Raw genomic sequence first — 25,457 nt, 5'->3', positions numbered from 1 at the left:
TAAAAGGACGCCATAAAGTGTAGCACGAGTTACCGTGGAATTGCCCATTTATAACATATTTGATTAAGTATGCTTAACAATAACATAGAAATTTAAGATTGTATTATTTTGTATTCAAAATTATCCCTATATTTTTCAACTAAGATTACAATTTAAAACATTTTGTATGACCGTCTGTGTGTATCAGTGAAAGCAAACGTGCCATTTCAGAATTGTTTACAAATATTATAAGCAGTTGTCATGTTCTAATTGGGAATCACATTTATTGTTGGTATTTTTTATATCATAGGCTTAGCTACCAGGTGAATTTTGTATTAGAGAACTCAGGTTTTCTTCTTGCAGAACTCATATTGTATAAGTTCATATTATAATATGAACCAGAAATACCAGATTTGACTCAATCATAAGACGTCATAGTAAATGATTTCACTTGAACAAGCCTTGAAATAAGCGGGCGCGGGGAGCAAATTTGCTCTCGTAAAGTCACCAATTGCTCCGGGACCTTATAAAATTCACATGAACCAGGAGCAATTTTAAAAACAAATTGCTCCTGTTCCAGTTTTGCACTTATGCAGTAGTGCTGGGGCACTGCTGGTATTGTATGCAGAAAAGTATTACTGTTTGAAAATTGCTCAAAAACAAATTGCTCCTGGTTCCAGTCTGCTTATTTCAAGGCTTGCACTTGAATGAACGCAGCTGCCAACAACTGATACAATCTGCTGTATTTCAAAACACAATTCAAACACACAACCTTGCATACCTAATAAAAACACTAACCAATCACAAGTGAGTTGGTTCACGCTCATGCGGGTGTTCATTACACAGCGTACGCGGACAATCGTCACACTGTTTGCAGCCATGTTCGTTCAAATTAAATTTTTACTATAGTCACAAAAAGGTTATGTGCTTTTTCAAATCAGGCACTTGTACACTGGACTGTGGGCATTATAGTGTGTACATAAAGCCAAGGGCATTAGACAAGTCAGATATGTACTGTGATCAAATTACAAAATTTGATCACAGTACATTTAAAGTCTGATCGGATATTTCTGCCCTTGACTTTTCGCATATTTACAATGCTCATAGTCTAGTGTACAAGTCTGATTTAAAAAAGCAGTTAACCTTTTTGTGCATCAAGCAGTCATGGTTTCTTTTTAAAAGGGCTATATATTTCACTTCTTCAACTAATCCTTCAATTGAAACTATCTAATGAATTTCAAAATCATTTTGATTTTTTCTACAATAGAGTAAAAACTATGGATATCGTAAACTTAATTGTTAACAAATCTTTACTTTATTTCTGTACCTAGTACTTTGAACTTTGGAAAACAGCATTTTAGTTTATTTTTGTATTATTTCAGAGATTTATTTTATATTATTTTATTTTATATCATTTCCCTTAGGATTGGGCTAAACATAATTGGGCTATTCCGGTTGACTTCCATACACCCCCTATGGAAGACACAACATTAATCTCCCACTCAGGGGGTATAGATTTCAAATGGAGTCACTCATTCAGGTAACCCCATTTGCAATGCACACTCCCTGTGTGGAAGATTATGGTCATGTCTTCTACAGGGGGTATATAGATTTGAATTGGAAGAGCCCAATTCAGTAGCAATTAGCAGGGTAGCATATTCTTGCCTTAAGTTTATATTTGTTTATTTTTACTGTAGTATTCTGTTCATCTATGTGCTCTTTGTCAATTATAATATTTTCATACAAATATTAAAAACTCTGTTCATATTTAAATGATCGCTACATAGGTCTTAAAAAATACAAGGTTTGTCTTAGAAACATTTGCTCAAAAAGCTATGTGCTATTATTTTTTTGGGGGGGGTGGTTTGTTTTGGTGCTGCTTTGCGGCCAAATTGGTGACTTTTTAAACATTTTTTATTGACAACTGGTAAATAAATATAATAAAAGGCCCATTGCGTAGGGCTATGTGGCAAATCTAATTTCACTTAACCTATGCGGCATGCAGGTTTCTGAGACAAACTTTATATATATTTTATATGGCCTAAGAACTCCCTAGTGCTAAATGCTGCAAAAATCTTTAAGAAATATTTTTTTGATGAAAGGGCCATCACTGGTAGTATCTCGCCTGTTGACTGTAGAAATTACAGTCCATACTTGTTTTCATATAGGACCTGTAGGTTTCTATGTAAGAGTCAAAAATTGAGTCCTTGTGATGACCCCCTAGAACCCCTTTTTATTATGGGAGGGGGTTATCACAATATGTGACGTGTCATGTCAAAAGGAGACACTTTTGGGCAGGATCGTAAATGGAGAAATAGCCAAAAATCTGCCTGGGGTGATTTTTTCACAATTTGGGTTTGTTGCGAATTTGTGATGTTATTAATATTAAAAATATTGTCTGAAAGTTTCAGACCAGAACATAATTGGCATCTTGTATTTTTTGAAACATTTTTCAAGGTAATTCCTACTCTCAACATTGTCAATAATATTTTTAAAGGCTGATATCTCAATTTCCAATTTTATAATACCATAACTTACGAACTCAATATCTTCGCTTAGGAATGTCCGATTTCATTGGGGGAAAACGGCGTTGTGGAACAAATTATCTCTATATTTAAGATATGTAAAAACCTCAAAATTGATAACCTGCCCAAAAGTGTCTGCTTTTGACATGACACGTCACATATGTGATGCGATCAAGCAAAATCAGTCGGAACTCGGAAATATTGATTTTGAGATATAGGTATACAAAGGAAATATTTCCTTTTCTTTCCTCTTGTTTTGGAAACTATTTAATTGTTATATCTTTGGAACTGGTTGTTCAATTTGAATGGTGTTTTCTGCAAAATCCAGATTGTAAATGTTTTTTACTACCCTATAAGAAACTGAAAATTTAATATTTCCGAGTTCCGACTGATTTTGCTTGATCGCATCACATATGTCAAAATATCTGAAAGGTGCCATATAATTAAGGCATATGTATCATGTACACAATATAAGGAAAAAGTAGCTAGATTGATCAGATTTATGAACCAAATATGTGGTATAGTTTGAAGTGTACCCATGCATTTAGTATATTTACCAAAAGAATTGTACAGTATAAAACTACACATATCATGTAATAAGTTTGAAACAATGCATAACTGTGGTTTGTAGAAACAGCAAACTTGTATCCTTCATCCCAGCAAACACAGGTATATTTTCTAAAACATTTTTTCAAAATTTTTCAAAATGTTGGTAAAACGTTGAAGGCAGGGCCTCAAAATTTTGTAATTTTCGTAGGCTTCTTTTGCCCAAAACATGGTGTTTTTCGGCTAAAATGGAAGATGCACACTGCACAGGGCAATCTGGCCCTATGGTAAATCCGGCCCTGGTTGAAGGTGCATGCTTCATCTCCCCCTCCACTCAGTAAAAATGCAGATTTTGGTATCAGGTGAAAGCTCATAATGATCTCATAAACTCCAGAGCCAGTATGACAAAAATATGGTAGTTTATGGTACATCACCATAAAAGTCATGTATTGTTCTCAGTGCCGCCGACAAGGGGGGGTTAAGGGGTGCATTTCTCCCGGGGTCCTAAGGGGCCCCTAAAAATAAAGAAAGCATACTTTAAGGCTGCGATCACATAGAAGTATACTATTCAGGTATACGGTGCACGCGTATAGCTTAAATCGAGCAAGGTAATTTCATAGTACCGGGTCACATAAGAGGGCACTATTCGAAAAGGCCGAATACCTGCGTATAGTATAGTATAGTGGGAATCGTGCGTGTTCGATTTTAGTGCAGCGTATACCGTCCTAAATTTAAAACTAAACCATAATGTGGGTAATTTTATTGTTTTAATAGATGTAGATCTTATTCTGCTCATTATGACACCTCATTGAATGCAATGTGACCTCAAGAATCAAGAAGTAAAGTTACAAGCATTTGATTAGATGAAGGTTCAGTTTTAAAATTGGCAAACTGACCTATACTCGCCTGATCGAATAGCGTATACAGTATACTTCTATGTGATCGCAGCCTAGTGGGTCCATAAAACAGGCATGAGAATTTTCAGTTTAAAAACTGAATTCAGTTTTTTTTTATTCAAAATTTCCGCAACTTTATTTAATTTCAGCCTGTTTTTGGTACTTTTTGCCCAATTTCACGCGCATTTTCAGTTTTTTCAGTTTTTTTTAGGAAAGTGCAGTCTCATGCCTGATAAAAGGAAAGAAAAGATACCTCAGGGTGCCCGTAAAAAGGGGGCCCGTGCGATCATTTTACCCCTGGGCCCGTAATGGCTCTTGGGTCTCTGTAATAGACATTTTCTCTTTTAGAATCCCAAATCCCTGGAGCACTTTAACTCAAAACTTGGAATAGGAATATTTGGGTGATGGGCCTCATGTTATGATTAGACCACCATCTTTAAATGGTGATTCAAAAAAATTATAAAAATGTTGAAAACATTTTGTATCAAAATTGCTACATGAATGTTTTATAATGTTTTAAAAGAACAATTTGTTTGCAAAACATTTAATTAACATTATGTTTTGGCAACATTTTAAAAATATTTTGTAAATATTAAGAAAGCATTTCTACAACATTTTCAAAAACTTGGCATTTACTTTTTTGCCAGCATTTGTACACCACTAAAGAAAACATTTTGTGTTTGCTGGGTATATACTCTGACAAATAATATATGTAGGTATATAACCAATGAGAAGAAAGACAAATATGTAATAGCAAGAAAGCAACTATACCTAGGTGCTACTGTCAGAGTTATCCACTATTTTATTTAATCCAAGGTGCCTTAGGTGATTGTTGTACATTTCACCCAAATAATACAAAAACATTACATTTTCAGTTATCAGGAGTAGATGTGGGTATTAAGAAACTACCTGCTATCAGCAGTAGATTTAGGCATTGATAAACTACCTGCTATTAGCAGTAGATGTGGGCATTGACAAACTACCTGCTATCAGCAGTAGATGTTGGCATTGATAAACTACCTGCTATTAGCAGTAGATGTGGGCATTGACTACCTAGTACCTGCTATCAGCAGTAGATGTGGGTATTGAAAAACTACTTGATATCAGTAGTAGATGTGAGCTTTGATAAAGTATCTGATATCAGCAGTAGATGTGTGTATTGACAAACTACTTGATATCAGCAGTAGATGCGAGCATTGATAAATTGCCTGCTATCAGCAGTAGATGTGTTATTGAAAAACTAATTGATATCATCAGTAGATGTGAACATTGATAAACTATCAGCAGATGTAGGCATTGATAAAGTACCAGTTATCAGCAGTAGATGGGGGCAATGATAAATTACCGAAAATAAAACACTGTACCTGCGCAATGTAAAACAGTATTATCACCCACCGATGTAAAGTATTGTTTTATATGGAATATTAACAATAGCTATAATGGACTGTATAATATGTAGGGGTGTGAGAGTTCAGATTTACATCTAAATGCAGACTTCGGTATTTTGATTTTCAACTCTCTAATCTGCACTTGCTTTGTACAAAAAAAATAGTAACTTTCTAAATTTGAGAGTTTTTCGGACTTTTCATACCAGTTTTCAGACTTTGTTTTATCTGTGGTCACTCGCACCCCTGAATATGACAAAAATACCTGCAAATTCAATGCACACATGACCAGGGGTTTATATCAGACAGGCTGTCCTTGAGACAAAACCAGTCCTTCACTTTTTGATGATGCTTGGCTTAAGCTTCAAACCAGAGAAATACACAGTAAAGCAGCATTGTGTTATTCCAATTGAAACCCATACACCCCTTAATGGAAGACATGGTCTTAATTGTCCAGACAGACAGGGAGCATAAATTGAAGTGGGGGTTACCTGAATTGGTGACTCCATTTGAAATGTACACCCCTGTAAGGGAGATTAAGGTTATGTCTTCCATAGGGGTGTATGGATGTCAACTGGAATAGCCAATTCTTGCCCTCCCAAGTGAAAATACCATATCTGCAGTTTACTTTGGATGCAGATTGGTTAAAAACTATCAGCCTCCCAACCCAAAACACAGTTTCTGCTATGTTAATACTTGTTGATACTGCATTTTGGCTGGGAGTAGAATGATTCAAAACCACCTGTCTCTCAAGTAAAATAGATAGTTTGATCAGCTCGTAATAAGCGGGAAATGTTAGGCTTGTAACACTACGGCGAAAAGTAGACCCACGTTAAGAGTGCTATTAGTTGACGTGTCTGGTCTAAATTTTGTGTTTCAAAGAAGGTAGACAAAGTATAGGACTTGAATTAATAATTTGTGATGTTTCTGGCGAGATGTCACAAGAAAATTCTTGAAAGAAAATATTTTGATATTAATACGCCATGTTATAAGGCCTGCCGATTACGAGCTGATCAAAGTATAGTATCTGCCATGTTAGGCTAAAAATGCTATGTCTCAAAGCGCTTGCGCACATTCGTTTTTTTGAGCATGACCATTTCAGCTGAAATGGCAAATTCAGTTTTTATTTCCCCCCTTTTTTTAGTTTTTTGCTGTTAAATCATGAAGTTCTGAAAATTAACTTAATTCGATTATAGGTACAAAACAAATTGTATTTATACTTTAATTGTTTTTATGAACAACAATTTCATGATTTAATTCTGAACACTCACAAATGACATCTTACATGCATGTCTTAATTCAAAAGTAAATTTTAAAAAAAGAAGAAAAAATGCATTCCACATTAACTTTTGAAACTGCTTTGAGATTTAGCATTTTGTTTTAGCCTTATTTCGTGACAGATATTGCATTTTAACTGGTAAGGACTCAGGTTTCTTTGAAATGTGTCTGACACCTTGTTGGTCGTCAATCAAAGTTATGAACCCCTGACATTCCAACTTCATATAGTCAAGTTCTGGTACATTGTAAACATTGAAATGTGACAATAAATGATATTTGAAAACATTTGTAATAAAACTAACCACAATAATTACAAACTTTGTATGTTGCTTTGTCCTTTAAAATATTGTCAGTGGTGGGGCCATGGGGGCATTTGTGTATTGCTTTGTCCTTTAAAATATATCGTCAGTGATGGGGGCATTTGTTTGTTGCTTTGTCTTTTATATTGTCAGTGGTGGGGCCATGGGGGCCTTTTTCACCAACCAAACCTTCAGCTTTTCTTCCTCCCCTGGTGTAAAATCACAGAAAAACATGTTTTAGGCAAATAAATGAAAAATTCTCTTTGTGACATTGCCTTCCTGGAAAATTATTCGCGGTGCCGCTACTGTTTGTACCCAATTTTGTAATTTGAATATAAAGTTGTTCCTCACACACAAATGGACAATCCTGGCTATGTCACTGTAATGTACCCCCTGTTCCAGAAAAATACAGCACTAATTTTTTTTGATTAAAAAAATATAAGACTAAATCTTTAGTTTGTTCAAACTGGCAATGAAAGTCAAATTTTAATTGTTTGTTAATTTTTGAAAGCAAGGGCCAAAAAACATGCGTTTCAGGGCATTTTTCGTATGTTGTGACAATCAAGGCCAAAGACATGTACAAAGACTAATTTCAAGTTATTCTAATTTTTGTAACATACATTTTCTAGTCTTTATTATGATGTAATGTAACTCTTCGCATATTCTCACGATTTTGAATACTATATAGTACTTAGTCTTTGAGTTGTGTGACTACAATTGTAAGAAAACATGCACAATTGCATATTTTCGGCCCATTTTCCATCAAATTGCAAAAATACTAAAATTGGATTTTTATTGCCAGTTGGAACTAACCAACTATAGGATTTAGCTATGGGTCTTTTTATCTTTTCTGTTTCGGGAGCTCTATTGTTCAGAAACGAAAACGCAAGGGATTAAGTGAGTTGGTGTGTAATTTGACTTCATTGTTACGTTTGGGGCATCATGCTTCTCATTTCAAGAGGTAATGCTTATGTCTGTCAGTAAAGGTTGGATAAGTCAATTATATGCAACACTGGTGCTTCAAGAGGGCAATCTTACTCATGTCTCTCATTTAACTAGGCAGGATAGGCCTACATCAGGTACGCAAATTTGATGTCATTCTGGTCTATATTAATGTGACATTTAAAAAAGGACCCCTCGCTTTCTTTTCTTTCTAGTCTGTCTGTCTCTTCCCCTCCCCAACTCGAATTTCTGTCATCTTTTGAATTACGTGGATATCTGAATGTTATTGCATGTTGTATTTCAAGTCTGTATTCTGCCAAGTTTCCCTTTACCCTTCTCCCCCTCTCACTGTTTTAGCATTAGGCCTATGATCAACGTGGAAAAATTCAAATAAACTCCTCCCTGTTCTACTCGCCCTCCTCTTTTCGGATCTCCTCTCCTCTCTCCTCTCCTCTCCTCTCCTCTCCTCCACCCTATCATCTCCTCGTCTCATCATCCCCACTCTCTCATTTCCCCTCAGACTTCGCAATTTGCAATCTTTAACATGTTTAACAGCCTGTTCAATGAATGACAAATAATATACATTTAAAATAGATTTGAGTCTGGCAATTTTGCCTGAAACAATTATCAGATTACCAATTCCCATAAAAGAAATCCAATTAGTTTCACTTCAACGCACTTCTTTGGTGTTGCATATTACCACACACGCAAATTTTAAGGTGTATTTGGGACGAAAATAATTCCCCGTTTCATCTCTACATAATCATATGACCGATCTTTGCGCGATTGCACGAACAAGTAAAGTATACGTAATTCTTGGCAACATTGATTAGTGTATATTTCTACGATGGGCTATTTTCACGAGCCACTCCCGCCTAGGCGGCCAGTACCTATACACCCAACGCAAGTCAATTGAAGCCGTACAATTTATCGCGAATTTTCGACCGTAAAATTTAGACACTTCTTTTGTCTAGATTAGCATCAACCCTCTCATCTCAAATTTTGATGTCAAAAATTAACATAACTCCCGAAACCGAAAACAGAAGTTATCTTCGTTCAACTTTTCAGTAGGCAACAAAAGACTATAATAAAAGGATTGTTCACACGTACCATGCTAACACTTCAAAATAACAATGAGATCCGAAACCGAAAACCGAAACAGAAACAGAAAAGATAAAATGGCGGTAGGCCCCTATGTGTCATTTGGCAAAACAAGAATAGATAATATTTTTTTGATTCCAAAAAGGTAGTGCTGTATTTTGAATAGGGAGTAGTTATTACTTATCCTGAGTTTTGGGTAAATATCACAGCAGCTAAGGGGAGTATCCCATCATGCATTGCAGTCTATCTGTTTGCTCCATAGCAAATGTATACAAGATATAAACAAGAGCAAGAGCCGCTTACATGTATAGATATTGAGAGCTATGGATAGTTTCACAATACTTTTTCAAACAAAAGTCTAAGCTCCCCTGATATAAGCGTGTAATTGAAAGTTGAAGCAAAGGGATTTTGTGTACACTTTCTATGGCATGTGCAGTTCTACTGTGGTACTGCAGAGCATGATGGGATACACTGATCAGCTGCTGTGGGTAAATTTCTTTGGTATTATTAAATCAAGAACAATTTCACTGAACAAAATTATTTATATGCAAACATATTAAAAATAACGTGAATTTTTCCAAGATAATTTAATTAGGCTCAAATCTTTTCTTAACGTCATGCTTTTTAGAAAGCCCGCTGAATTATATTCAATGCATTATTTGACAGTGATTTTTGAGCATTGTAGATGGCTTTGATCTAGTGTATTAGAGATCACTCCAGTCATTCCATTTTATTCACAAGGCATATCATTGATTGACATGAACTTGAAGGAGGTATATACCATCAACAGGAAAACGCGTAATACACCTTTTGGCGACAGAATAAGTTTTTGGTACAAATGCGCGCTAAGTGCGCAAAAGGTTGCTTATTGAAGATAAATGGGGAAATATGGTGCAAAAGTGGACGAATTTTTGAGAAGAGCGTAAAAACGGGCACTTTTTAAGGCTTATAAAAATAATGGTGGGGGGGGGGGGGAGTTACTCCCGCCCACCCCGATTTACGCTTTGTTTATTTAACTCACAATTATTTTTGTCAATTCGTTCCGAGAGTTGTGCTCACTGATTGCATGGAAGGTGCGAGTGATTTGTCTGGTAAAATAAATAACAGGCAGTCCAATTCTATGTTTGCAAATAAATCGATTGATTAAAAACTCGTTTGCCACATTATATCACAAGATCTTTTGATCAAAATCAAACACTCTGCAAGGTGTGCAAATCTTCGGGGTTTGTGGAGAGTCCTTCCTGGGAGTCCTTTACGTTTTGGTTTTATTGTGCTATAAAATGTTTTAACATGCAAGCAAATAAAGCCATACAAACTTGAATGCTTACGACGTGTTTGGTACTAAATTATTTCCGTGCAGCAGTTGTTGCTTCAATTCATATTTTTCATGTTATCTTTATAATATTTTCAAAATGTTTCTATTTTTGAATGGCGCGTGTGTATTATGATAAAAATTTCTTCTTATAATGTGTAACGCTTCTTTGAAATTGTAAAAGGCTCGTGGAAATTAAGCTTTAAAAAATATAGAGGAGAAAAAATTCTTGTGTTACATTAGCAATGTTTATTTGCTGAAGTTTTGCTTTGTGCTATTACATATTACCCGTGCGATGCATGTTGTTATTCATGAGTTGGTTTTGTTTGCAAAATCAAGTGATTTTTAACACTTCCATCATGTCCATGTGAACTTTTCCAAATATTTTGATGTTTTTTTTTTGTTTGTTTTTTGTTTTTTGTTTTTTATATTATATAGGCCTATGTAACATTAAAATATAATTTTTACAGGTATTTCATTTGATAAGCGAAATTAACAGGCAGAACTGCCGCAAAAGAAAGCAGCATTATTTGTGGGAGTCTTGGAGATATACCGTATTGCAGGTGGTTTTTGTTCGCCGATGACGGCATTTACTTATACGAGCATACAATAACGCGCATTCTATTTACCCAACTTTAAATAAACATTGGATCGTTTTTGTTCTTAAATTAAACATGGCATGTATTTATTTCATGAGAGAGCATAGAGTAGTCATTCATTACTAGTGCAACTATTTGCTTTTCTGAGTTTCGATGTCGCCTTGGTTTGCTCAAATCTAAACATTAGAGATCTGTATATGCATATGAGCGATTTGGTATAAACGCGTACAATGTACGGTAGCTGCATGCGTATATGACCGTGATGATGCTAATTAAGGGTTTAGCTGTTTAATTAGCAATCTTAATTGATTGGATCTTCGTTCCACGAAAACTATTGTGGATGTCTATTTCGATTTCGCGAGCGATTCCGCTTTCTAAAGGTGAGTTTTTCTAAAAGTAGGTGTATGTTTTGTTTAAAAAAAAAACTTATTATACGTTTCAACTTTACGTTTAAAATGTCGGAGTGCATTCGTCAAAAAAGAAATTGAATATTTAGGCCTACAGTACTTGCCTCATCAACATATCTATATAAGCTCCCATATTTGCGATAGAATCATGCACATATATGAATATTTTAGATCATTATTAAAATTAGATGGGGTGTACAAATTATATATTTAAAACCCCGGCCAGATGAACGTGTTTTAAGTAAAATCTCATTTGTAAAATTCTTTGCTTATTTCTGAAATTCTTTACTCCCTTCCTCTTTATAATTTCAAATTAAAATATTTACTTACACTGTACCAATAAATTCGACGTACATTTAAATTGCAATGATAGGCTTGCGAATATATACTGATCACTAATTTGTTATAGGCCTACCCGTTTCTATAATAAATTTAGGTCAATTATTATAAGCCAGAATAAGAATTTAATGCCTTCATTTCTCCTTTTCTTCTTTTTTTCAACGTAAAACGCCAAACAGCATTTGAAGTCTTCATAATTTCCAATTGCAGCAAATCTAATTTTTTTCCGGAGCACTGTAAATCGCCAATTTCGAACGACCCTTCTGAAATGTTTGTGCTCAAAATTACTTTTGGTTTCTTTTAGCATTATAGTACATGGAGCTACCGGGTGCGACACGTTCTGTATGATATTTTGATATGATATAATTTTATGACAGGGTTGATGTTTCAACAGTGTAAGATTTCGACCAAGGATTAGCTGTGCATGTCTTCTCCAGGACAAACTATGAAAGCAAATGGGCTAAACTGTATATAACGAGAAACCAGTGGCTCTGAAAAGAGCTGTTTAGGATTTGCACGCAATAGTACTGACTTTTTTTTTCAAAATGTCTACACGAAGATCGACAAAAGTAACAAAGTTGTCATCAGGTCTACCGCCATCCCCGGCCGACGAACCCGAGTCTTGGATGTCGTCTCATCCAGCCGACGAAGCCAGGTCTTCAATGTCGTCTGAATACAAATCCACACCCGATTCTTCCAAGGAGCACCACCCCCGAAACTTTAAAGACTCGTTACTGCTTGCCAGTGGTATTGATGTTAACAGTGATGTACAGCAGAAAGAAGAGCGTTTGACCGCTGAGGATGAGGCTATAAGATCACAATTTACAGCACAGGAAATAAGAGATCTGGAGATGGTGTTTAACACATTTGATCAAGAAAATACAGGGTGAGTGCTTTTTGTAAGATGAAAATCAAAATCAGAAAATGTTGTAATTTGCAATTATCACACACCAGGTAATGACCCAGCAAACACAAAACGTTTTCGTCATCATTCGCAAAAGGTTATAAAAGGTTGTCAAAAAACGTTTAAATGTCGGGTTATATAAAGGGTATATTAAGAGTATAAAACGTTTTCATAACCTTTAAAAACATTTTTTTGATAATCTACTGCTCAGCAAACGAAAATGTTTTACAGAAAACGTTTAAATGTCAGGTTATATAAAGGGTGTAAAAACGTTTTAATAACATTCCAAAAACATTCTTGAAAACTTGATACAAAACATTCTAAACAGAATGTTATTTTGGGGTTGAAAAAATATTTTGCGAAAAATGTTTGCCCAAAATATTTTCAATAACGTTTTAAAAACGTTTTCATGACCTTTATATAACCCGACATTTAAATGTTATTAAAAGTTTTGAAAAAAACATTTTAAGAACATTTCTGTGTTTCCTGGGTTCAAATATTTTAACATAATGTTTTTTAAGTATTGACACAATATTTTGCAAAAATGTTTGCAAAAATAGTTTACAATAACATTTTTTAAAAACATTTAAAAATATTGTTGTAGTGTGTTTTCATACAAAACGTTTTAAAACGTTATCATAACCTTTATATAACCCGACATTTTAATGTTATTAAAACGTTTTTACCTAAACCAAAAGCCAAAATATAACTTATTTGAAACGTTTTTAAAACGTTTTTGTGTTTGCTGGGGATATTACCAAGCTTTTAAGAAACAGTGAATCAAATTTTGAAAATTTGATTCATGAAAACTTAGTTTTCATCAAAAATAACGATATCACCTTTTTGAAGCAACCAGGCTAGCTCCAACGCTAAATCTTCAAAGGATGTGTGCTAGGTATTTCAGTTGCAGTAGAGGCCATGAAGCGCAGTAGAAACTAGAAGGCTATATATTTGTACACAAATACGGCTATACCCGCATGTTGTCGGTGTACCCAAACTAACAGTCCTTATTTGCTGAAGACTAAATTGTAAAAAGTCGTCCAATTGGGTGGAAAATGTGTAAAAAGTGAAAGTCCAAGTCACAAGCTTTAATTTAATATATGTTGCACTCTCGTAGCACTTAAAATAAAGAAATTGCAAAAGTCCCCTCTCAGGGAGTCGTCTCTCTTACTCTCCATAGGTTGCTGTTGTCAGTATCTCTTACTCACAGTGAGGCTATGCAATATGATTAGGGGAAACTATTCCAGAGGGAGTATGTTAATTAAATGGAACAGCCATTTCAGAGGGAGTATGTAAATTAAACGGAACAGCCTTTTTGGGGCCATTTCAGAGGGAGTATGTAAATTAAATGGAACAGCCAATGGGTAGGTAATTTAAATGGAACAGCCTTAACGTTGATGTCATCTATATTATAATTACACTATTCTCTGTGGATCTGTTTAGTCCTAGTGTATGGGGTGGGTGTTAGTAACAATATAATTTTCAGGTGCATTCTGTGTACAAACTCTGAGCCCTGAAGCTGCTTTATTTGATGAGAAACAACCGGCCCTTTGTTTTAACATTTGGGGCCCTGGTGGGGCCCATAGTATTTGCTTTATGAGGCTCATGAACATATATTGAAGTATAATTCTCAGGTGCTCTCAGTAGACTCAAGCTGGGCACTGTAGCTGGTTTATTTACTGAGTAATGGCCGGCCCTATATTTTAGCGTTTGGGGCCCTGGGGCCCATATTATGTGACACATGGGGCTCATATGTACATATAACAATATAATTATCAGGTGCAATCTGTGTACAAACTCTGAGCCCTAAAGCTGCTTTATTTGATGAGAAACAGCCGGCCCTTTGTTTTAACATTTGGGGCCCTGGGGCCCATAATATTTGACTTATGGGGCTCATGTACATATGTTGAAGTATAATTTTCAAGTGCTATCAGTAAACTCAAGCTGGGCATCGTAGCTGCTTTATTCACTGAGTAACGGCCGGCCCTATGTTTTAGCGTTTGGGGCCCTGGGGCCCATATTATGTGACGTATGAAGGTTATATATACATATGACAATATAATAATAAAGACCTATCTGTGTACCAAATCTGAACCCTGTAGCTACTTTATTTGCTGAGAAACGGCCGGCCCTTTGTTTTAACATTTGGGCCCCTGTGGCCCCTAGCCTTGTAAATCTGGAGCCAAAATGGGCAAAAGGCACATCTACAACTTAGGGCCCATACATATGCCATATATGAGCCCCAGTGATCTTGTACTTTTAGAGCTAGGCTTGTCAATCTGTTGCACCATATTTTAACATTTGGGCCCCTGGGGCCCATAATATATAACATATGGGGCTCTTGGATATTTGTAAATATAGAGTACCCCTAGGGCTATCACTTTACTAACTCAGGGCCCTGAGGCTGCTTCATTTGATGAGAAACGGCGTGCTTTGTATTTTCACATTTGGGCCCCTGGGGCCCGTGACCTTTGACCTCTGGGGCCAAGATGGGCAAAGGCACTTCCACGGGGTAGGGCCCATAAGTGTACCACATATGGGCCCTGGGGCCCTTGTAGTTTTAGCGCTAGCCTTGACAGAATGATGTGTTTGATAGGAGAAGGAGGAGGAGGAGGAGAAGGAGATGAAACTAGAAGGCTATATATTTGTACACAAATACGGCTATACCCGCATGTTATCGTTGTACCCAAACTTACAGTCCTTATTTGCTGAGGACTTAAAATATAGAAATTGTAAAAAGTCGCCCAATTGGGTGGAAAATGTGTAAAAATTGAAAGTTCAAGTCACAAGCTTTAATTTAATACAGGTTGCACTCTTGTACCACTAAAAATAAAGAACTTGTAAAAAGTCCCCTCCCAGGGGAGTTGTCTCTCCATAGATTGCTGTTGTCAGTCTCTCTTATTCACAGTGAGGCTATTCCAGAGGGAGTATGTAAATTAAATGGAACAGCCATTTCAGAGGGAGTATGTAAATTTAACGGAACAGCCTATTTTGGGACCATTTCAGAGGGAGTATGTAAATTAAATGGAACAGCCAATGGGTATGTAACTTAACTGGAACAGCCTTAACGCTTCACGCAGGTATTTCCAATTATTATAATAATAATTATAATACGGATATGTCTGTTTAGTCCTACGTGTGTGGGGTGGGGCAGTATGTGGGTGTTAGTAACGGCCGGCCTTTTGTTTTAACATTTGGGGCCCTGGGGCCCATAATATTTGACTTATGAGGCCCATGGACATATGTTGAAGTTTTATTCTCTAGTGCAATCAGTAGACTCAAGCTGGGCACTGTATCTGCTTTACTTACTGAGTAACGGCCGGCCCTATGTTTTAGCGTTTGGGGCCCATATAATGTAATATATGGGGCTCACATGTACATATAACAATGTGATTTTCAGGTGCAATCTGTGTACTAACTCTGAGCTCTAAAGCTGCTTTATTTATTTATTTAGTTTTAGCGCTAGCCTTGACAGAATGATGTGTTTGATAGGAGAAGAAGGAGGAGGAGAAGGAGATGGAGAAGAAACCACAGGATGGGAAGATACCCTGCATGCTATTGCATGCGGGTATAAGGAGAAGGAGAACTAGAAGGCTATATATTTGTACACAAATACGGCTATACCCGCATGTACCCAAACTTACAGTCCTTATTTGCTGAGGACTTAAAATAAAGAAATTGTAAAAAGTCGCCCAATTGGGCAGAAAATGTGTAAAAAGTGAAAGTCCAAGTCACAAGCTTTAATTGAATGTAGGTTGCACTGTCGTAGCACTTAAAATAAATTGTAAAAAGTCCCCTCACAGGGGAGTCGTCTCTCTTATTCTCCATAGGGTGCTGTTGTCAGTCTCTCTTACTCACAGTGAGGCTATGCAATATGATTCAGGGGAAACTATTCCAGAGGGAGTATGTAAATTAAATGGAACAGCCATTTCAGAGGGAGTATGTAAATTATACGGAACAGCCTTTTGGGGGCCATTTCAGAGGAGTATGTAAATTAAATGGAACAGCCAATGGGTATGTAATTTAACTGGAACAGCCTTAACGCTTCACGCTGGTATTTCCAATTATGATATAATACGATCTGTCTGTTTAGTCCTACGTGTGTGGGGTGGATGGGTGTGTGGGTGTTAGTAACAATATACTTCTCAGGTGCTATCTGTGTACATATTCTGAGCCCGGAAGCTACTTTCTTTGATGAGAAACGGCCGACCCTTTGTTTTAACATTTGGGGCCCTGGGGCCCAATATATATGACTTATGGGGTTCATGTACATATGTTAAAGTATGATTCTCAAGTGCTATCAGTAGACTCAAGCTGGGCATTGTAGCTGCTTTATTTACTGAGTAACGGCCGGCCCTATGTTTTAGTGTTTGGGGCCCTGGGGCCCATATTATGTGACATATGGGGATTACATATAGGCTACATATGACAATATAATACTAAAGACCTATCTGTGTACCAAATCTGAACCCTGTAGCTGCTTTATTTACTGAGTAATGGCCGGCCCTATGTTTTAGCATTTGGGGCCCTGGGGCCCATATTATGTGGTATATGGGGCTCATATGTACATATAACAATGTAATTCTCAGGTGCAATCTGTGTACAAACTCTGAGCCCTAAAGCTGTTTTAATTGATGAGAAACGGCCGGCCCTTTGTTTTAACATTTGGGGCCCTGGGGCCCAATATATATGACTTATGGGGCTCATGTACATATGTTGAAGTATGATTCTCAACGTGCTATCAATAGACTCAAGCTGGGCATTGTAGCTGCTTTATTTACTGAGTAACGACCGGCCCTATGTTTTAGCGTTTGGGGCCCTGGGGCCCATATTATGTGACATACGGGGATTATATATACATATGACAATATAATACTAAAGACCTATCTGTGTACCAAATCTGAACCCTGTAGCTACTTTATTTGTTGAGAAACGGCCGGCCCTTTGTTTTAAAAATTGGGCCCCTGGGGCCCCCAGCCTTGTACATATGTGGCCAAAATGGGCAAAAGGCACATATACAACTTAGGGCCCATACATATGCCACATATGAGCCCTAGTGATCTTGTACTTTTAGAGCTAGGCTTGTCAATCTGTTGCACCATATTTTAACGTTTGGGCCCCTGGGGCCCATAATATATAACATATGGGGCTCTTGTATATTTGTGAATATAGAGTACCCCTAGGGCTATCAGTGTACCAACTCAGGGCCCTGAGGCTGCTTCATTTGATGAGAAATGGCGTGGTTTGTATTTTCACATTTGGGCCCCTGGGGCCCGTGACCTTTGACCTCTGGGGCCAAGATGGGCAAAAGGCACTTCTATGGGGTAGGGCTCATAAGTGTACCACATATGGGCCCCATGGCCTTTGTAGTTTTAGCGCTAGCCTTGACAGAATGACGTGTTTGATGGAGGAGGAAAAGGAGGAGGAGGAGGAGGAGGAGGAGGAGAAGAAACCACAGGATGGGAAGATACCCTGCATGCTATTGCATGCGGGTATAACTAGAAGGCTATATATTTGTACACAAATACGGCTATACCCGCATGTTATCGGTGTACCCAAACTTACAGTCCTTATTTGCTGAGGACTTAAAATAAAGAAATTGTAAAAAGTCGCCCAATTGGCAGAAAATGTGTAAAAAGTGAAAGTCAAAGTCACAAGCTTTAATTGAATGTAGGTTGCACTGTCGTAGCACTTAAAATAAAGAAATTGTAAAAAGTCCCTCCCAGGGAGTTGTCTCTCTCTTACTCTCTATAGGTTGCTGTTGTCAGTATCTCTTACTCACAGTGAGGCTATGCAATATGATTAGGGGAAACTATTCAAGAGGGAGTATGTAAATTAAATGGAACAGCCATTTCAGAGGGAGTATGTAAATTATACGGAACAGCCTTTTTGAGGCCATTTCAGAGGGAGTATGTAAATTAAATGGAACAGCCAATGGGTATGTAATTTAACTGGAACAGCCTTAACGCTTCACGCTGGTATTTCCAATTATGATATAATACGATCTGTCTGTTTAGTCCTACGTGTGTGGGGTGGATGAGTGTGTGGGTGTTAGTAACAGTATAATTCTGTGTACATATTCTGAGCCCGGAAGCTGCTTTCTTTGATGAGAAACGGCCCGCCCTTTATTTTAACATTTGGGGCCATGGGGCCCATAATATTTGACTTATGAGGCCCATGTACATAATTATGTTGAAGTATAATTCTCCAGTGCTATCAGTAGACTCAAGCTGGCCACTGTAGCTACTTTATTTACTGAGTAACGGCCGGCCCTATGTTTTAGCGTTTGGGGCCCTGGGGCCAATATTATGTGATATATGGGGCTCATATGTACATATAACAATGTAATTCTCAGGTGCAATCTGTGTACAAACTCCGAGCCATAAAGCTGCTTTATATGATGAGAAACGGCCGGCCCTTTGTTTTAACATTTGGGGCCCTGGGGCCCAATATATATGACTAATGGGGCTCATGTACATATGTTGAAGTATGATTCTCAAGTGCTATCAGTAGACTCAAGCTGGGCATTGTAGCTGCTTTATTTACTGAGTAACGGCCGGCCCTATGTTTTAGGGTTTGGGGCCCTGAGGCCCATATTGTGTGACACATGGGGCTCATATACACATATAACAATATAATGCTAAAGACCGTTTAGTGTACCAAATCTGAACCCTGTAGCTGCTTTATTTACTGAGTAACGGCCGGCCCTATGATTTAGCGTTTGGGGCCCTGGGGCCCATATAATGTGATATATAGGGCTCACATGTACATATAACAATATAATTTTCAAGTGCAATCTGTGTACAAACTCTGAGCCCTAAAGCTGCTTTATTTGATGAGAAACGGCCGGCCCTTTGATTTTAACATTCGGGGCCCTGGGCCCATAATATTTGACTTATGAGGCTCATGTACATATGTTGAAGTATAATTCTCTAGTTCTATCAGTATACTGAAGCTGGGCATTGTAGCTGCTTTATTTACTGAGTAACGGCCGGCCCTATGTTTTAGCGTTTGGGGCCCTGGGGCCCATTTTGTGTGACACATGGGGCTCATATATACATATAACAATACAATGCTGCAGACCTATTAGTGTACCAAATCTGAACCCTGTAGCTACTTTATTTGCTGAGAAACGACCGGCCCTTTGTTTTAACATTTGGGCCTCTGGGGCCCCTAGCCTTGAACCTCTAGGGCTAAAATGGGCAAAAGGCACATCTACAATTTAGGCCTCATACATGTGCCACATATGAGCCCTAGTGCCCTTGTAGCATTAGAGCTAGCCTTGTCAATATGTTGCCCCTTGTTTTTTAACATTTGGGGCCCTGGGGCCCATAATATATAACATATGGGGCTCATGTATACTTGTATTTATAGAGTACCCTGGGGCTATCAGTGTACCAACTCAGAGCCCTGAGGCTGCTTCATCTGATGAGAAACGGCATGGTTTGTGTTTTTACATTTGAGCCCCTGGGGCCCGTGACCTTTGACCTCTGGGGCCGAGATGGGCAAAAGGCACATCTGCGGGGTAGGGCCCATGAGTGTACCACATATGGGCCCTGGGGCCCTTGTAGTTTTAGCGCTAGCCTTGACAGAATAATGTGTTTGATGGAGGAGGAGGAGAAGGAGGAGGAGAAGATGAAACCCAAGGATGGGAAGATACCCTGCATGCTCTGCATACGGGTATAACTAGAAGGCTATATATTTGTACACAAATACGGCTATACCCGCATGTTATCGGTGTACCCAAACTTACAGTCCTTATTTGCTGAGGACTTAAAATAAAGAAATTGTAAAAAAGTCGCCCAATTGGGCAGAAAATGTGTAAACAGTGAAAGTCCAAGTCACAAGCTTTAATTGAATGTAGGTTGCACTGTCGTAGCACTTAAAATAAAGAAATTGTAAAAAGTCCCCTCCCAGGTGGTCTCTCTTATTCACAGTGAGGCTATGCAATATGATTAGGGAAAACTATTCCAGAGGGAGTATGTAAATTAAATGGAACAGCCACTCCAGAGGGAGTATGTAAATTAAACGGAACAGCCTATTTTGGGGCCATTTCAGAGGGACTATGTAAATTAAATGGAACAGCCAATGGATATGTAATTTAACTGGAACAGCCTTAACGCTTCACGCTGGTATTTCCAATTATTATATTATAATACGGATCTGTCTGTTTAGTCCTGTGTGTTGGGTGGGGGTGTGGGTGTTAGTAACAATATATATATAATTCTCAGGTGCTATCTGTGTACAAATTCTGAGCCCGGAAGCTACTTTATTTGATGAGAAACGGCCGGCCCTTTGTTTTAACATTTGGGGCCTTAGGGCCCATTATATTTGAGTTATGAGGTCCATGTACATATGTTGAAGTATAATTCTCTAGTGCTATCAAGGGACTCAAGCTGGGCACTGTAGCTGCTTTATTTACCGAGTAATGGCCGGCCCTATGTTTTAGCGCTTGGGGCCCTAGGGCCCATATTATGTGATATATGGGGCTCATATGTACATATAACAATGTAATTTTCAGGTGCAATCTGTGTACAAACTCTGAGCCCTAAAGCTGCTTTATATGATGAGAAACGGCTGGCCCTTTGTTTTAACATTTGGGGCCCTGGGGCCCATTGTATTTGACTTATGAGGCTCATGTACATATGTTGAAGTATAATTCTATAGTTCTATCAGTAGGCTAAAGCTGGGCGTTGTAGCTTCTTTATTTACTGAGTAACGGCCGGCCCTATGTTTTAGGGTTTGGGGCCCTGAGGCCCATATTGAGTTACACATTGGGCTCATATACACATATAACAATATAATGCTGAAGACCGTTTAGTGTATCAAATATGAACCCTGTAGCTGCTTTATTTACTGAGTAACGGCCGGCCCTATGATTTAGCGTTTGGGGCCCTGGGGCCCATATAATGTGATATATGGGGCTCACATGTACATATAACAATATAATTTTCAGGTGCAATCTGTGTACAAACTCTGAGCCCTAAAGCTGCTATATTTGATGAGAAACGGTCGGCCCTTTGTTTTAACATTTGGGGCCCTGGGGCCCATAATATTTGACTTATGAGACTCAAGTACATATGTTGAAGTATGATTCTCTAGTTCTATCAGTAGACTCAAGCTGGACATTGTAGCTGCTTTATTTACAGAGTAATGGCCGGCCCTATGTTTTAGCGTTTGGGGCCCTGGGGCCCATATTATGTGACACATGGGGCTCATATATACATATAGTAGTATAATGCTTAAGACCTATTAGTGTACCAAATCTGAACCCTGTAACTATTTTATTTGCTGAGAAATGGCCGGCCCTTTGTTTTAACATTTGGGCCTCTGGGGCACCTAGCCTTTAACATCTGGGCCCAAAATGGGCAAAAGGCACATTGAAAACTTAGGGCTCATACATGTACCACATATGAGCCCTAGTGCCCTTATAGTTTTAAAGCTAGCCTTGTCAATATGTTGCCCTTATTTTAACATTTGGGGCCCTGGGGCCCATAATAGATGACATATGGGGCTCATGTAAACTTGTATATATAGAGTACCCCTGGGGCTATCAGTGTACCAACTCAGGGCCCTGAGGCTGCTTCATCTGATGAGAAACGGCATGGTTTGTGTTTTTACATTTGGGCCCCTGGGGCCCGTGACCTTTGACCTCTGGGGCCGAGATGGGCAAAAGGCACATCTGCGGGGTAGGGCCCATAAGTGTGCTACATATGGGCCCTGGGGCCCTTGTAGTTTTAGCGCTAGCCTTGACAGAATGATGTGTTTGATAGAAGAAGGAGAAGGAGAACTAGAAGGCTATATATTTGTACACAAATACGGCTATACCCGCATGTTATCGGTGTACCCAAACTTACAGTCCTTCTTTGCTGAGGACTTAAAATAAAGAAATTGTAAAAAGTCGCCCAATTGGGCAGAAAATGTGTAAAAAGTGAAAGTCCAAGTCACAAGCTTTAATTGAATGTAGGTTGCACTGTCGTAGCACTTGAAATAAAGAAATTGTAAAAAGTCCCTCCCAGGGGAGTCGTCTCTCTTACTCTCCATAGGTTGCTGTTGTCAGTCTCTCTTACTCACAGTGAGGCTATGCAATATGATTAGGGGAACTATTCCAGAGGGAGTATGTAAATTAAATGGAACAGCCATTTCAGAGGGAGTATGTAAATTAAACGGAACAGCCTTTTTGGGTGCCATTTCAGAGGGAGTATGTAAATTAAATGGAACAGCCAATGGGTATGTAATTTAACTGGAACAGCCTTAACGCTTCACGCTGGTATTTCCAATTGTGATATAATACGATATATGTCTGTTTAGTCCTACGTGTGTGGGGTGGATGGGTGTGTGGGTGTTAGTAACAATATAATTCTCAGGTGCTATCTGTGTACAAATTCTGAACCCGGAAGCTGCTTTCTTTGATGAGAAACGGCCCGCCCATGGTTTTAACATTTGGGGCCCTGGGGCCCATAATATTTGACTTATGAGGCCCATGTACATAATTATGCTGAAGTATAATTCTCTAGTGCTATCAGTAGACTCAAGCTGGCCACTGTAGCTACTTTATTTACCGAGTAACGGCCGGCCCTATGTTTTAGCGTTTTGGGCCCTGGGGCCAATATTATGAGATATATGTGTACATATAGCAATGTAATTCTCAGGTGCAATCTGTGTACAAACTCTGAGCCATAAAGCTGGTTTATATGATGAGAAACGGCCGGCCCTTTGTTTTAACATTTGGGGCCCTGGGGCCCAATATATATGACTTATGGGGCTCATGTACATATGTTGAAGTATGATTCTCAAGTGCTATCAGTAGACTCAAGCTGGGCATTGTAGCTGCTTTATTTACTGAGAAACGGCCGGCCCTTTGTTTTAACATTTGGGCCCCTGGGGTCCCCAGCCTTGTACATCTGGGGCCAAAATTGGCAAAAGGCACATCTACAACTTAGGGCCCATACATATGCCACATATGAGCCCTAGTGATCTTGTACTTTTAGAGCTAGGCTTGTCAATCGGTTGCACCATATTTTAACATTTGGGCCCCTGGGGCCCATAATATATAACATATGGGGCTCTTGTATAGTTGTAAATATAGAGCACCCCTAGGGCTATCAGTGTACCAACTCAGGGCCCTGAGGCTGCTTCATGTGATGAGAAATGGCGTGCTTTGTATTTTCACATTTGGGCCCCTGGGGCCCGTGACCTTGACCTCTGGGGCCAAGATGGGCAAAAGGCACTTCTATGGGTAGGGCCAATGAGTGTACCACATATGGGCCCTGGGGCCTTTGTAGTTTTAGCGCTAGCCTTGACAGAATGATGTGTTTGATAGAAGAAGGAGAAGGAGAAGGAGAACTAGAAGGCTATATATTTGTACACAAATACGGCTATACCCGCATGTTATCGGTGTACCCAAACTTACAGTCCTTATTTGCTGAGGACTTATTATAAAGAAATTGTAAAAAGTCTCCTAATTGGGTGGAAAATGTGTAAAAAGTGAAAATCCAAGTCACAAGCTTTAATTTAATGCAGGTTGCACTCTCGTAGCACTTAAAATAAAGAAATTGTAAAATGTCCCTCCCAGGGGAGTCGTCTCTCCATAGATTGCTGTTGTCAGTCTCTCTTATTCACAGTGAGGCTATGCAATATGATTTAGGGGAAAACTATTCCAGAGGGAGTATGTAAATTAAATGGAACAGCCATTTCAGAGGGAGTATGTAAATTAAATGGAACAGCCAATGGGTATGTAATTTAACTGGAACAGCCTTAACGCTTCACGCTGGTATTTCCAATTATGATATAATACGATCTGTCTGTTTAGTCCAATGTGTGTGGGGTGGATGGGTGTGTGGGTGTTAGTAACAATATAATTCTCAGGTGCTATCTGTGCTTTCTTTGATGAGAAACGGCCCGCCCTTTGTTTTAACATTTGGGGCCCTGGGGCCCATAATATTTGACTTATGAGGCCCATGTACATAATTATGTTGAAGTATAATTATCTAGTGCTATCAGTAGACTCAAGCTGGCCACTGTAGCTACTTTATTTACTGAGTAACGACCGGCCCTATGTTTTAGCGTTTGGGGCCCTGGGGCCAATATTATGTGATATATGGGGCTCATATGTACATATAACAATGTAATTCTCATGTGCAATCTGTGTACAAACTCTGAGCCATAAAGCTGCTTTATATGATGAGAAACGGCCGGCCCTTTGTTTTAACATTTGGGGCCCTGGGGCCCAATATATATGACTTATGGGGCTCATGTACATAATGTTAAAGTATGATTCTCAAGTGCTATCAGTTGACTCAAGCTGGGCATTGTAGCTGCTTTATTTACTGAGTAACGGCCGGCCCTATGTTTTAGCGTTTGGGGCCCTGGGGCCCATATTATGTGATATATGGGGCTCATATGCACATATAACAATGTAATTATCAGTTGCAATCTGTGTACAAACTCTGAGCCATAAAGTTGCTTTATATGATGAGAAACGGCCGGCCTTTGTTTTAACATTTGGGGCCCTGGGCCCAATATATATGACCTATGGGGCTCATATACATATATTAAAGTATGATTCTCAAGTGCTATCAGTAGACTCAAGCTGGGCATTGTAGCTGCTTTATTTACTGAGTAACGGCTGGCCCTATGTTTTAGCGTTTGGGGCCCTGGGCCCATATTATGTGACATATGGGGGTTATATATACATATGACAATATAATACTATAAGACCTATCTGTGTACCAAATCTGAACCCTGTAGCTACTTTATTTGCTGAGAACGGCCGGCCCTTTGTTTTAACATTAGGGCCCCTGGGGCCCCCAGCCTTGTACATCTGGGGCCAAAATTGGCAAAAGGCACATCTACAACTTAGGGCCCATACATATGCCACATATGAGCCCTAGTGATCTTGTACTTTTAGAGCTAGGCTTGTCAATCGGTTGCACCATATTTTAA

The 25,457-nt window shown here is 38.6% G+C and overlaps 1 protein-coding gene and 1 long non-coding RNA gene across 2 annotated transcripts in view; both read left to right on the top strand.

Moving 5' to 3' along the window:
* Positions 1 to 2,736: 2,736 nt before the first annotated feature.
* On the top strand, positions 2,737 to 6,926 carry LOC140138858 (uncharacterized). The gene is made up of 2 exons (XR_011857074.1): positions 2,737 to 3,230; positions 3,360 to 6,926. It is a non-coding gene; the product is annotated as an uncharacterized lncRNA (long non-coding RNA).
* A 5,071-nt stretch (positions 6,927 to 11,997) lies between these two features.
* Positions 11,998 to 25,457, top strand: part of LOC140139258 (centrin-1-like) — a 32,097-nt gene continuing 18,637 nt past the window's right edge. The window contains exon 1 of the mRNA XM_072161039.1: positions 11,998 to 12,494. Coding sequence (XP_072017140.1) covers positions 12,154 to 12,494 — 341 coding nt within the window. The 5' untranslated portion in view covers positions 11,998 to 12,153. The remainder of the gene's footprint in view (positions 12,495 to 25,457) is intronic.

This window comes from Amphiura filiformis, chromosome 18 (assembly GCF_039555335.1).
Source record: "Amphiura filiformis chromosome 18, Afil_fr2py, whole genome shotgun sequence".
Classification (NCBI taxonomy): domain Eukaryota; kingdom Metazoa; phylum Echinodermata; class Ophiuroidea; order Amphilepidida; family Amphiuridae; genus Amphiura; species Amphiura filiformis.
This window is presented reverse-complemented; position numbering and strand designations above follow the sequence as displayed.